Raw genomic sequence first — 15,224 nt, 5'->3', positions numbered from 1 at the left:
CAAGTCTTTCAAACTCTTAAGTTCTCACTTTCTCAAACACTATGAATCCCATTCCCTTCTCTTCTAATCACCAATAAGTCTTTTACAATGCAAGGTCTACTGGTGATCTGTTCCTAGTCATTTGCCTGTGTACTCCTCTCTCAAGAATTTTTGTGAAACTTTCGTCATGGCCCTCAATATCTCTAAAGTATTTGACAGGGTGTGGTTCAAGTCTTTGCTTTTCAAATTTCTCCCTTTTTTGTTGCTTCTTTCTGTTCTCTCATCTATGGCTTCCTCTCAGGTAGATCCATCAATGTATTCATTTCTTTTTTTTTTTTTTTTTTTTTTGCATTGGAGGCTCTAATCTCAGACAAAAGTCCATACTTAGGCTGGGCCTTAACCAAATTATAAAGCGGTTAATGAAAGGGAGAAAGAAGAGACAAGGAAAAGCATTTACAAATCTTGGAGGACATGAAAAACTTGTCTTTTAAAAAGTTTCACACTCAATCTATCTCTTTCCCCTGCTACATTAAATAACCTTAATTTTAATTACATAAAAATCTCAACTTTCTCATTTAACACTTTCTCCCAAACTCACATACCAGCTCCTGAAGTTTTTCACTCAAGTCTATCATAAGACCTGTCATCAGCAAACTGCAACAGACACCTTCCAGCCCCCCATCCCCAACAAACAGTCATTCTAAGACCCTTGTATTTATCTCCCTCACCAAACCATCTACAAAAAGATTAATCAGTCATTATGACATCAAATACATTTGTCACTGACCCACCTTCAACCTGGAACCACTCATTCTCCTCTCTTCCTACTTGCACACATGCCTTACTCAAGTGACAGAAATTCTTCCCTGCTTCAATAGCTTTCCTCTAACACCATACATTTATAACACCTTCCACAAAGTATTTCTATCAACCCTAACATTCACTTTATCAGGACCTATGAAAGCCAATTACAGTTTCTTTTCTTTCTTTAAATGTCTCACACAGATTCTTCCACACACCCACTAACACTCCTAAAGCCATACTGTTCCTTCCTGAGCTGATGCTCTATGCATGCTGCCACCCTCTCCATCACCACTTTCCTATAAAACTTATTAGGTATATTCAACATACTTATATTACTGAAATTTGATCACTCACTTTTGTTCCCCTTGCTTTTATGTAGTGGCACTATACAGGCATTCTGCCAACCCTTAGGCACCTCATTTTGAGCCAAACATCTGCTGAAAATCCTGAATAACCAACTAACAACAGTCATTACCTTTCTCCAGAAATTCCCTAACCAACTAACAACAGTGTCACTATCTTTCCCAGAAATTCAACTACAATCCCATCTACTCCAGCTGCAATAACACATTTAATCTTATGCAAGGCAATCACCAAGCCATTTGCTATGACTGTCTTGTTTTGTGCACCTCCATGTCCCAAACACCCCACAAATACTACTCTTTGATACATTTAAGAATTCAACAGTACTTCAAAATACTCATTTCACCTTGTCTTCACTTATTCTTTGCCTGTTACCACCCCCATCCTCTCCCTTCAATAATGTCCCAACTTGTTCTTTTCTTCTCCTCAAACTATTCACTTACTTCAAAAATATTTTTGAAAACAACTCCATAACTTGTTCACTGTTTTCATTTACAATGGGTATGCCATGCCCCAAACTATATCCTTAACTGTCACAATACTTACTCTTTCATTCACATCGCCCTTCGCCATTGCTAAATCCCTTAAATCAAAATTGCTTATGCATTCCTTCAGCTCCTCCCATAACACTTGCATCTCTTCCTCACCCCTCTCACCAACAGATGCAGAAGTACTAACAATCACTCATGTTCTGTAATCCACATTCATTTTCACCCACATCAATCTGGGTGCTCACTTCCTTACACTCTTCCTCACATTATCACAACTACTCCTTCAGCAGAAGTGCTACCCCTTCCTTTGCTGTAATCCTCACACTAACCCTACACTTCCCCCTTAAGCCATTCCCAAACCACACTTCCCCTTCCCCTTGAGCTTAGTTTCACTTAAGAGCCATAGGATGCATGTTTCTTTCCCTAAACATACTACATATTTCACCCTTCTCCTTTCTTCTCATCCTGGTTACATTCATGTACATTAAAAAACTCACAGTTCTCTTCAGTAGAACTAACTCATACACTAATAATTTTTCAAATAATCACAAACATAATGAGTAAAACTTGAAAAAACAAAACATATCCTACTTAAAGTTTCCAAGAAGTTGGCCAAGTTGGCCAGGTTTACAATTTGACAGATACATGTGATGAAGAGGTAATAAGAGGAAACAAATCAATGAGTCATTTCACCTTACAATAATGTGAAATACTGATTAAATAATACTTAGTTGAAAATCACAAGGAGAAAAGCTGGTATAAAACCACAACAGAACCTACAAAACAATTACTAAGAGAGGCAAAGAAGATTCATGGACTGAGGGTGTTCCACATGTTCTGTGAGAAGAGTGGCAAGATGCAGCCCAAGTAAGGTGATTCTGTTCTTTGAACTGTGACCCATATTCCCAAAGAGAGTGTGGCTCTCAGGGATAGACAAAAGGGATTCTCAACTAAAGTTCTTTTTTCTAAGCTTATAATTATTATCGATGAGGGTGTAGCTCTTACATTCCCCTCACAAATGCTGACTCCCATTTAGAAGAAATAATAAAATGAGTAAAGTTATTCAACAAACAAGTCATATACATAATTCAGGCCAATTGAAGCTATAAATCTTAGCTCTAGAAATATTCAGCAAAGTGATTGAGTCTGTTTATTATCTCATAAAAGACACTGGAAAGCCAATCTGATATATTAGGTCTTTACTATGGGTGATTAATTTGTTTATGGATGGGGTTGTTAGGGAGGTGAATGCAAGAGTTTTGGAAAGAGGGGCAAGTATGAAGTCTGTTGTGGATGAGAGAGCTTGGGAAGTGAGTCAGTTGTTGTTCGCTGATGATACAGCGCTGTTGGCTGATTCATGTGAGAAACTGCAGAAGCTGGTGACTGAGTTTGGTAAAGTGTGTGAAAGAAGAAAGTTAAGAGTAAATGTGAATAAGAGCAAGGTTATTAGGTACAGTAGGGTTGAGGGTCAAGTCAACTGGGAGGTAAGTTTGAATGGAGAAAAACTGGAGGAAGTAAAGTGTTTTAGATATCTGGGAGTGGATCTGGCAGCGGATGGAACCATGGAAGCGGAAGTGGATCATAGGGTGGGGGAGGGGGCGAAAATCCTGGGAGCCTTGAAGAATGTGTGGAAGTTGAGAACATTATCTCGGAAAGCAAAAATGGGTATGTTTGAAGGAATAGTGGTTCCAAAAATGTTGTATGGTTGCGAGGCGTGGGCTATGGATAGAGTTGTGCGCAGGAGGCTGGATGTGCTGGAAATGAGATGTTTGAGGACAATGTGTGGTGTGAGGTGGTTTGATCGAGTAAGTAACGTAAGGGTAAGAGAGATGTGTGGAAATAAAAAGAGCGTGGTTGAGAGAGCAGAAGAGGGTGTTTTGAAATGGTTTGGACACATGGAGAGAATGAGTGAGGAAAGATTGACCAAGAGGATATATGTGTCGGAGGTGGAGGGAACGAGGAGAAGTGGGAGACCAAATTGGATGTGGAAAGATGGAGTGAAAAAGATTTTGTGTGATCTGGGCCTGAACATGCAGGAGGGTGAAAGGAGGGCAAGGAATAGAGTGAATTGGATCGATGTGGTATACCAGGGTTGACGTGCTGTCACTGGATTGAATCAGGGCATGTGAAGCGTCTGGGGTAAACCATGGAAAGCTGTGTAGGTATGTATATTTGCATGTGTGGACGTGTATGTAGATACATGTGTATGGGGGTGGGTTGGGCCATTTCTTTCCTCTGTTTCCTTGCGCTACCTCGCAAACGCGGGAGACAGCGGCAAAAAAACAAAAAAAAAAATTTTAAAAATTATGGCTATATAGTAGGGCGCAAATGGGGAGGTGATAACAAGTAGTGGTGATGTGTGAAAGAGATGGAGTGAGTATTTTGAAGGTTTGTTGAATGTGTTTGATGATAGAGTGGCAGATATAGGGTGTTTTAGTTGAGGTGGTGTGCAAAGTGAGAGGGTTAGGGAAAATGATTTGGTAAACAGAGAAGAGGTAGTAAAAGCTTTGCGGAAGATGAAAGCCGGCAAGGCAGCAGGTTTGGATGGTATTGCAGTGGAATTTATTAAAAAAAGAGGGTGACTGTATTATTGACTGGTTGGTAAGGTTATTTAATGTATGTATGACTCATGGTGAGGTGCCTGAGGATTGGCGGAATACTTGCATAGTGCCATTGTACAAAGGCAAAGGGGATAAGAGTGAGTGCTCAAATTTCAGAGGTATAAGTTTGTTGAGTATTCCAGGTAAATTATATGGGAGGGTATTGATTGAGAGGGTGAAGACATGTACAGAGCATCAGATTGGGGAAGAGCAGTGTGGTTTCAGAAGTGGTAGAGGATGTGTGGATCAGGTGTTTGCTTAGAAGAATGTATGTGAGAAATACTTAGAAAAGCAAATGGATTTGTATGTAGCATTTATGGATCTGGAGAAGGCATATGATAGAGTTGATAGAGATGCTCTGTGGAAGGTATTAAGAATATATGGTGTGGGAGGCAAGTTGTTAGAAGCAGTGAAAAGTTTTTATCGAGGATGTAAGGCATGTGTACGTGTAGGAAGAGAGGAAAGTGATTGGTTCTCAGTGAATGTAGGTTTGCAGCAGGGGTGTGTGATGTCTCCATGGTTGTTTAATTTGTTTATGGATGGGGTTGTTTGGGAGGTGAATGCAAGAGTTTTGGAAAGAGGGGCAAGTATGAAGTCTGTTGTGGATGAGAGAGCTTGGGAAGTGAGTCAGTTGTTGTTCGCTGATGATACAGTGCTGGTGGCTGATTCATGTGAGAAACTGCAGAAGCTGGTGACTGAGTTTGGTAAAGTGTGTGAAAGAAGAAAGTTAAGAGTAAATGTGAATAAGAGCAAGGTTATTAGGTACAGTAGGGTTGAGGGTCAAGTCAATTGGGAGGTAAGTTTGAATGGAGAAAAACTGGAGGAAGTAAAGTGTTTTAGATATCTGGGAGTGGATCTGGCAGCGGATGGAACCATGGAAGCGGAAGTGGATCATAGGGTGGGGGAGGGGGCGAAAATCCTGGGAGCCTTGAAGAATGTGTGGAAGTCGAGAACATTATCTCGGAAAGCAAGAATGGGTATGTTTGAAGGAATAGTGCTTCCAACAATTTTGTATGGTTGCGAGGCGTGGTCTATGGATAGAGTTGTGCACAGGAGGGTGGATGTGCTGGAAATGAGATGTTTGAGGACAATGTGCAGTGTGAGGTGGTTTGATTGAGTAAGTAACGTAAGGGTAAGAGAGATGTGTGGAAATAAAAAGAGCGTGGTTGAGAGAGCAGAAGAGGGTGTTTTGAAATGGGTTGGGCACATGGAGAGAATGAGTGAGGAAAGATTGACCAAGAGGATATATGTGTCGGAGGTGGAGGGAACGAGGAGAAGTGGGAGACCAAATTGGAGGTGGAAAGATGGAGTGAAAAAGATTTTGTGTGATCGGGGCCTGAACATGCAGGAGGGTGAAAGGAGGGCAAGGAATAGAGTGAATTGGATCGATGTGGTATACCGGAGTTGACGTGCTGTCAGTGGATTGAATCAGGGCATGTGAAGCGTCTGGGGTAAACCATGGAAAGCTGTGTTGGTATGTATATTTGCGTGTGTGGACGTGTATGTATATACATGTGTATGGGGGTGGGTTGGGCCATTTCTTTCGTCTGTTTCCTTGCGCTACCTCGCAAATGCGGGAGACAGCGACACAAAAAAAAAAAAAGGCTATATAGTGTTTATATAATTCGTATATTTATGTCATGGTAGCAAGCCAACAAAAAACAACAGCATGGCTCATAAGCTCTGATAAAGCAGATACCTAAACTTTTTTATGATTGTGGTCAACATCTGTAATTAGTCCTTCAACTTATTAAAGGCAGGTAGTTTTTTTTTATACATTGTGTAAGGCAGCATATTTAGGACTAATAAAGTATCAAGGAATAAGCCAACACATACACAGAAAGATAAAACAATGAAAAATGAAGGCGAGAGGTGTTACTTACACGATACTGCATCATAGCTGTCTGTGGGAGGCTAGGGAACTCTGTGATCCCTTTAGTTTTACACTCTGTGATCCATTTAGTTTTACACTAAGTTTATCATTTATGCATTTATTTACAAATGCTATATACATCTATTCACATGTCAGTGATGATAAATCACCCAATTTCATATAATTACGACGCAAAAGGGCTGAACATTACATAATGTTGACCACCTACTACTGTATGAATGAGAGATAACAGCTAATACTAGCACTGACCAAGGATGGACGAGTGAGGGTATCTGTTTACAAGAATGGGTAAACAGAGGTCATGATAGTAGATGACAGTAATGCCACACAGCCAAAATTCAAAAAACAATTATGACGCAAAATAGCCCGATGTTACAAGCTTCTACTGTATGAACGTTAGGTAACATCACCTGCCTTTAATGGGTTAAAGCTTTTTGTAAAATTGCTGCTGTTGGTAGTCCTAATCATCCTAATTTAAAGAGCCCACAGTTAGTTAATAACATTAAGTCATGATCTTCGTACCTCTGATTTCTATTTATCGATCAAAAAGGTAATTGGCTCCTGTTTAATCTAACTTCTGAGTTATACCTCTAAACTTACTCATCTAGCTTTCTGGTATATGCCTTACGGTTGATGTTCTCAGCATAGTAGCGAACACTGGTGGTGATAGAACCAGTAAACCTGTAATGAAGTAGAAATGATAGAATAATAAATCAGTCAACCTTGATCACTAATCATAAGGTATGTAAAAGACAATCAAAAGACTAAGGTATTTTCAGTATAAATGTATCCTTCAAAGGTTAACAAGTTTGAGAACTTCTATGGAATTATTGACACCATCAACAAATAAACTAAACTTCTTGGAGGAAAAATAGGCATGTGTGTTTCCTTTATATCTAACTATGAGTTAGATATAAGGACAAAACTGATGAGCTTACAAATTTACAAATATCAGTATAGCAATAGAAACAGACAAACAATGGCCTAATTTAATTTGCACACAACCATTCTCCAGCTGTTATGCCAAATATACAAAATTCTTTCTTGCTTTTTTACCTGTTTGGATGATAATAATTATTTATTCATTTATTCATTTTGCTTTGTCGTTGTCTCCCGCATTAGCGAGGTAGCGCAAGGAAACAGATGAAAGAATGGCCCAACCCACCGACATACACATGTATATACATACATGTCCACACGTGCAAATATACATACCTATACATCTCAATGTACACGTATATATACACACACAGACATATACATATATACACATGTACATAATTCATACTGTCTGCCTTTATTAATTCCCACTGCCACCTCACCACACGTGGAATAACAGACCGCTCCCCCCTCATGTGTGCGAGGTAGCGCTAGGAAAAGACAACAAAGGCCCAATTTGTTCACACTCAGTCTCTAGCTGTCATGTAATAATGCACTGAAACCACAGCTCCCTTTCCACATCCAGGCCCCACAAAACTTTCCATAGTTTACCCCAGACGCTTCACATGCCCTAGTTCGAACCATTGACAGCACATCGACCCCATTATACCACATTGTTCCAATTCACTTTATTCCTTGCACACCTTTCACCCTCCTGCATGTTCAGGCCCCGATCACTCAAAATCTTTTTCACTCCATCTTTCCACCTCCAACTTGGTCTCCCACTTCTCCTTGTTCCTCCACCTCTGACACATATCCTCTTGGTCAATCTTTCCTCACTCATTCTCTCCATGTGACCAAACCATTTCAAAACACCCTCTTCTGCTCTCTCAACCACACTCTTTTTATTACCACACATCTCTCTTACCCTTTCATTACTTACTCAATCAAAGCACCTCACACCACATATTGTCTTCAAACATCTCATTTCCAGCACCTCCCCCCTCCTCCATACAACTCTATCTCTAGCCCATGCCTCGCAACCATATAACACTGTTGGAACCACTATTCCTTCAAACATACCCATTTTTGCTTTCCAAGATAACATTCTCGACTTCCACACATTATTCAATGCTCCCAGAACTTTCACTCCCTCCCCCACCCTATGATTCACTTCCGCTTCCATGGTTCCATCCCCTGCCAAATCCGCTCCCAGATATCTAAAACACTTCACTTTCTCCAGTTTTTCTCCATTCAAACTTACCTCCAAATAATAATAATAATGATAATAATAATAATAATAATAATAATAATAATAATAATAATAATGATAATAATACTGATAAGGTGAGTAAAGTGGCAGTTGAGGGTACAATTGGTGTACATGGGGTGTTCAGTGTTGTGAATGGAAATGGTGAAGAGCTTGTAGATTTGTGTGCTGAAAAAGGACTGGTGATTGAGAATACTTGGTTAAAAAAGGAGATATACATAAGTATACGTATGTAAGGAGGAGACATGGCCAGAGAGCGTTACTGGATTACATGTTAATTGATAGGCATGTGAAAGAGATACTTTTGGATGTTAATGTGCTGAGATGGGTAACTGGAGGCATGTCTGATCATTATCTTGTGGAGGCAAAGGTGAAGATATGTAGAGGTTTTCAGAAAAGAAGAGAGAATGTTGGGGTGAAGAGAGTGGTGAGAGGAAGTGAGCTTGGAAAAGGAGACTTGTGTGAGGAAGTACCAGGAGAGATTGAGTGCAGAATGGAAAAAGGTAAGAGCAAATGATGTAAGGGGAGTGGGGGAGGAAGGGGATGTATTTAAGAAAGCAGTGATGGCTTGTGTAAAAGATGCTTACGGCATGAGCAAGGTGGGAGGTGGGAGATTAGAAAGTGTAGAGAGTGGTGGGATGAAGAAGCAAGATTGTTAGTGAAAGAGAAGAGAGAGGCATTTGGATGATTTTTGCAGGGAAATAATTCAAATGACTAGGAGATGTATAAAAGAAAGAGACAAGAGGTCAAGAGAAAGATGCAAGAGGTGAAAAAGAGGGCAAATGAGAGTTGGGGTGAGAGAGTATCATTAAATTTCAGGGAGAATAAAAAGATGTTTTGGAAGGAGGTAAATAAAGTGCATAAAACAAGAGAACAAATGGGAACATCAGTGAAGGGGGCAAATGGGGAGGTAATAACAAAAAGTGGTGAAGTGAGAGGGAGATGGAGTGAGCATTTTGAAGGTTTGTTGAATGTGTTTGATGATAGAGTGGCAGATATAGGGTGTTTTGGTCGAGGTGGCGTGCAAAGTGAGAGGGTTAGGGAGAATGATTTGGTAAACAGAGAAGAGGTAGTGAAAGCTTTGCAGAAGATGAAGCCGGCAAGGCGCCGGGTTTGGATGGTATTGCAGTGGAATTTATTAAAAAAGGGGGTGACTGTGTTGTTGACTGGTTGGCGACGATATTCAATGTATGTATGGTTCATGGTGAAGTGCCTAAGGATTGGCAGAATGCCAATTGGCATAGTGCCAGTATACAAAGGCAAAGGAGATAAAGGTGAGTGTTCAAATTACAGTAGTATAAGTTTGTTGAGTATTCCTGGGAAATTATATGGGAGGGTATTGATTGAGAGGGTGAAGGCATGTACAGAGCATCAGATTGAAGAAGGGCAGTGTGGTTTCAGAAGTGGTAGAGGATGTGTGGATCAGGTGTTTGCTTTGAAGAATGTATGAGTGAAATACTTAGAAAAACAGAAGGCATATGATAGAGTTGCTCCGTGGAAGGTATTAAGAGTATATGGTGTAGGAGGTAAGTTGCTAGAAGCAGTGAAAAGTTTTTATCGAGTTTTTATGTGTATGAGTAGGAAGATCGGAAAGTGATTGGTTCCCAGTGAATGTCAGTTTGCGGCAAGGATGTGAGATGTCTCCAAGGTTGTTTAATTTGTTTATGGATGGGGTTGTTAGGGAGGTGAATGCATGAGTTTTGGAGAGAGGGTCAAGTATGCAGTCTGTTGTAGATGAGAGGGCTCGGGAAGTGAGTCAGTTGTTGTTCGCTGATGATACAGCACTGGTGGCTGATTTGGGTGAGAAACTGCAGAATCTGGTGACTGAGTTTGGTAAAGTGCGTGAAAGAAGAAAGCTGTGAGTGAATGTGAATCAGAGCAAGCTTATCAGTTCAGTCGGGCTGAGGGACAAGTAAATTGGGGGGTGAGATTCAATGGAGAAAAACTGGAGGAAGTGAAGTGTTTTAAATATCTGGAAGTGGATTTGGAGGCAGATGGAACCATGGAAGCGAAAGTGAGTCACAGGGTGGGGGAGGGGGCAAAGGTTCTGGGAGCGTTGAAGAATGTGAGAACGTTATCTCGGAGATCAATAATGAGTATGTTTGAAGGAATAGTGGTTCCAACAATGTCATATGGTTGTGAGGCATGGGCTACAGATAGGGTTGGGATGAGGAGGGTGGATGTGTTGGAAATGAGATGTTTGAGGACAATATGTGGCATGAGGTGGTTTGATGGAGTAAGTAATGAAAGGGTAATGAAACAGAGATGTGTGGTAGTATAAAGAGTGGTTGAGAGAGCAAAAGACAGTGTACTGAAATGGTTCAGTCACATGGAGAGAATGAGTGAGGAAAGACTGACAAAGAGGATATATGTGTCAGAGGTGAAGGGAACAAGGAGAAGTGGGAGACCAAATTGGAGGTGGAAGGAAGGAGTGAAAAAGATTTTGAGTGATCGGGGCCTGAACATACAGGAGGGTGAAAGGTGTGCAAGGAATAGAGTGAATTTGAACGATGTGGTATACCAGGGTCAACATGCTGTGAATGGACTGAACCAGGGCATGTGAAGCATCTAGGGTAAACCATGGAAAGTTTTGTGGGGCCTGGATGTGGAAAGGGAGCTGTGGTTTCGGTGCATTACACATGACAGCTAGAGACTGAGTGTGAACGAATGTGGCCTTTTGTTCTTTCCTAGCGCTACCTCATGGGGAGAGGGGGGGATGCTATTTCATGTGTGATGAGGTGGCAACAGAAATGAATAAAGGCAGCAAGTATGAATTATGTACATGTCTATATATGTCACGCGGGGAGTGCTCATCCTTCTCGAAGGATCAGACTGGGGTGTCTAAATGTGTGTGGATGTAACCAAGATGAGAAAAAAGGAGAGATAGGTAGTATGTTTGAGGAAAGGAACCTGGATGTTTTGGCTCTGAGTGAAACGAAGCTCAAGGGCTAAGGGAAAGAGTGGTTTGGGAATGTCTTGGGGTTAGTGAGAGGACAAGCAAGGGAAGGAGTAGCACTACTCCTGAAACAGGAGGGGTGGGAATATGTGATAGAGTGTAAGAGAGTAACTCCACACTGATATGGGTAAAACTGAAAGTGGATGGAGAGAGATGGGTGATTATTGGTGCATATGCACCTGGGCATGAGAAGAAAGATCATGAGAGGCAAGTGTTTTGGGAGCAGCTGAGTGAGTGTGTTAGTAGTTTTGATGCAAGAGACTGGATTATAGTGATGGGTGATTTAAATGCAAAGGTGAGTAATGTGGCAGTTGAGGGAATAATTGGTGTACATGGGGTGTTCAGTGTTGTAAATGGAAACGGTGAAGAGCTTGTAGATTTATGTGCTGAAAAAGGACTGGTGATTGGGAATACCTTGTTTTAGAAAGAGAGATATACATAAGTAAACAGAGAAGAGGTAGTAAAAGCTTTGCGGAAGATGAAAGACGGCAAGGCAGCAGGTTTGGATGGTATTGCAGTGGAATTTATTAAAAAAGGGGGTGACTGTATGGTTGACTGGTTGGTAAGGTTATTTAATGTATGTATGACTCATGGTGAGGTGCCTGAGGATTGACGGAATGCGTGCATAGTGCCATTGTACAAAGGCAAAGGGGATAAGAGTGAGTGCTCAAATTACAGAGGTATAAGTTTGTTGAGTATTCCTGGCAAATTATATGGGAGGGTATTGATTGAGAGGGTGAAGGCATGTACAGAGCATCAGATTGGGGAAGAGCAGTGTGATTTCAGAAGTGGTAGAGGATGTGTGGATCAGGTGTTTGCTTTGAAGAATGTATGTGAGAAATACTTAGAAAAGCAAATGGATTTGTATGTAGCATTTATGGATCTGGAGAAGGCATATGATAGAGTTGATAGAGATGCTCTGTGGAAGGTATTAAGAATATATGGTGTGGGAGGCAAATTGTTAGAAGCAGTGAAAAGTTTTTATCGAGGATGTAAGGCATGTGTACGTGTAGGAAGAGAGGAAAGTGATTGGTTCTCAGTGAATGTAGGTTTGCAGCAGGGGTGTGTGATGTCTCCATGGTTGTTTAATTTGTTTATGGATGGGGTTGTTAGGGAGGGGAATGCAAGAGTTTTGGAAAGAGGGGCAAGTATGAAGTCTGTTGGGGATGAGAGAGCTTGGGAAGTGAGTCAGTTGTTGTTCGCTGATGATACAGCGCTGGTGGCTGATTCATGTGAGAAACTGCAGAAGCTGGTAACTGAGTTTGGTAAAGTGTGTGAAAGAAGAAAGTTAAGAGTAAATGTGAATAAGAGCAAGGTTATTAGGTACAGTAGGGTTGTGGGTCAAGTCAATTGGGAGGTGAGTTTGAATGGAGAAAAACTGGAGGAAGTGAAGTGTTTTAGATATCTGGGAGTGGATCTGGCAGCGGATGGAAACATGGAAGTCGAGAACATTATCTCGGAAAGCAAAAATGGGTATGTTTGAAGGAATAGTGGTTCCAACAATATTGTATGGTTGCGAGGCATGGACTATGGATGGAGTTGTGCGCAGGAGGATGGATGTGCTGGAAATGAGATGTTTGAGGACAATGTGTGGTGTGAGGTGGTTTGATCGAGTAAGTAACGTAAGGGTAAGAGAGATGTGTGGAAATAAAAAGAGCGTGGTTGAGAGAGCAGAAGAGGGTGTTTTGAAATGGTTTGGTCACATGGAGAGAATGAGTGAGGAAAGATTGACCAAGAGGATATATGTGTCGGAGGTGGAGGGAACGAGGAGAAGAGGGAGACCAAATTGGAGGTGGAAAGATGGAGTGAAAAAGATTTTGTGTGATCAGGGCCTGAACATGCAGGAGGGTGAAAGGAGGGCAAGGAATAGAGTGAATTGGAGCGATGTGGTATACCGGGGTTGACGTGCTGTCAGTGGATTGAATCAAGGCATGTGAAGCGTCTGGGGTAAACCATGGAAAGCTGTGTAGGTATGTATATTTGCGTGTGTGGACGTATGTATATACATGTGTATTGGGGTGGGTTGGGCCATTTCTTTCGTCTGTTTCCTTGCGCTACCTCACAAACGCGGGAGACAGCGGCAAAAAAAAAAAAAAAAAAAAAAGTATACGTATGTAAGTTCGAGAGATGGCCAGAGAGAGTTATTGGATTACGTGTTAACTGATAGGTGCACAATAGAGAGAGACTTTTGGACGTTAATGTGCTGAGAATTGCAACTGGAGGGATGTCGGATCATTATCTTGTGGAGGCAAAGGTGAAGATTTGTAGACGTTTTCAGAAAAGAAGAGAGAATGTTGGGGTGAAGAGAGTGGTGAGAGTAAGTGAGCTTGGGAAGGAGACTTGTGTGAGGAAGTACCAGGAGAGACTGAGTACAGAATGGAAAAAGGTGAGAACAAAGGACGTCAGGTGAGTGAGGGAGAAATGGGAGGTATTTATGGAAGAAGTGATGGCTTGCGCAAAAGATGCTTGTGGCATGAGAAGCGTGGGAGGTGGGCAGATTAGAAAGGGTAATGAGTGGTGGGATGAAGAAGAAGATGAAAGAGAAGAGAGAGGCATTTGGACGATTTTTGCAGGGAAATAATGCAAATGACTGGGAGATGTATAAAAGAAAGAGGCAGGAGGTCAAGAGAAAGGTGCAAGAGGTGAAAAAGAGGGCAAATGAGAGTTGGGGTGACAGAGTACCATTAAATTTCATGGAAGATAAAAATAAATTTTGGAAGGAGGTAAATAAAGAGCGTAAAACAATTGAACAAATGGGAACAACAGTGAAGGGGGCTAATGGGGAGGTGATAACAAGTAGTGGTGATGTGAGAACTAGATGGAGTGAGTATTTTGAAGGTTTGTTGAATGTGTTTGATGATAGAGTGGCAGATATAGGGTGTTTTGGTCGAGGTGGCGTGCAAAGTGAGAGGGTTAGGGAGAATGATTTGGTAAACAGAGACGAGGTAGTAAAAGCTTTGCGGAAGATGAAAGCCAGCAAGGCAGATGGTTTGGATGGTATTGCAGAGGAATTCGTTAAAAAAGGGGGTGACTGTATTGTTGACTGGTTGGTAAGGTCAGTTAATGTATGTATGATTCATGGTGAGGTGCCTGAGGATTGGCAGAATGCTTGCATAGTGCCAATGTACAAAGGCAAAGGGGATAAACGTGAGTGCTCAAAATGTAGAGGTATAAGTTTGTTGAGTATTCCTGGGAAATTATATGGGAGGGTATTGATAGAGAGGGTGAAGGCATGTACAGAACATCATATTGGGGAAGAGCAGAGTGGTTTCAGAAGTGGTAGAGGATGTGTGGACCAGGTGTTTGCTTTGAAAAATGTATGTGAGAATACTTAGAAAAGCAAATGCATTTGTATGTAGCATTTATGGATCTGGAGAAGGCATATGATAGAGTTGATAAAGATGCTCTGTGGAAGGTATTAAGAATATATGGTGTGGGAGGCAAGTTGTTAGAAGCAGTGAAAAGTTTTTATCGAGGACGTAAGGCATGTGTACGTTTAGGAAGAGAGGAAAGTGATTGGTTCTCAGTGAATGTTGGTTTGCGGCAGGGGTGCGTGATGTCTCCATGGTTGTTTTATTTGTTTATGGATGGGGTTGTTAGGGAGGTGAATGCAAGAGTTTTGGAAAGAGGGATAAGTATGCAGTCTTTTGAGGATGAGAGAGCTTGGGAAGTGAGTGAGTTGTTGTTCGCTGATGATACAGCGCTGGTGGCTGATTCATGTGAGAAACTGCAGAAGCTGGTGACTGAGTTTGGTAAAGTGTGTGAAAGAAGAAAGCTGAGAGTAAATGTGAATAAGAGCAAGGTTATTAGGTACAGTAGGATTGAGAGACAAGTCAATTGGGAGGTAAGATTGAATGGAGAAAAACTGGAGGAAGTGAAGTGTTTTAGATATCTGGGAGTGGATCTGGCAGCGGATAGACCATGGAAGCAGAAGTAAATCATAGGGTGGGGGAGGGGCCGAAAGTTCTGGGAGCATTGAAAAATGTGT

At 41.4% G+C, this 15,224-nt stretch overlaps 1 protein-coding gene across 1 annotated transcript in view; it reads right to left on the bottom strand.

Moving 5' to 3' along the window:
- The window catches only part of LOC139748216 (juvenile hormone epoxide hydrolase 1-like), a 61,915-nt gene that overhangs the window by 7,313 nt on the left and 39,378 nt on the right, over nucleotides 1-15,224 (bottom strand). Inside the window, exon 7 of the mRNA XM_071661041.1 lies at nucleotides 6,732-6,812. Coding sequence (XP_071517142.1) covers nucleotides 6,732-6,812 — 81 coding nt within the window. The remainder of the gene's footprint in view (nucleotides 1-6,731; nucleotides 6,813-15,224) is intronic.

This window comes from Panulirus ornatus, chromosome 73 (genome assembly GCF_036320965.1).
Source record: "Panulirus ornatus isolate Po-2019 chromosome 73, ASM3632096v1, whole genome shotgun sequence".
Lineage (NCBI taxonomy): Eukaryota > Metazoa > Arthropoda > Malacostraca > Decapoda > Palinuridae > Panulirus > Panulirus ornatus.
Note: the sequence above shows the minus strand (reverse complement) of the source record. Positions and strands in the feature narration are given on the sequence as shown.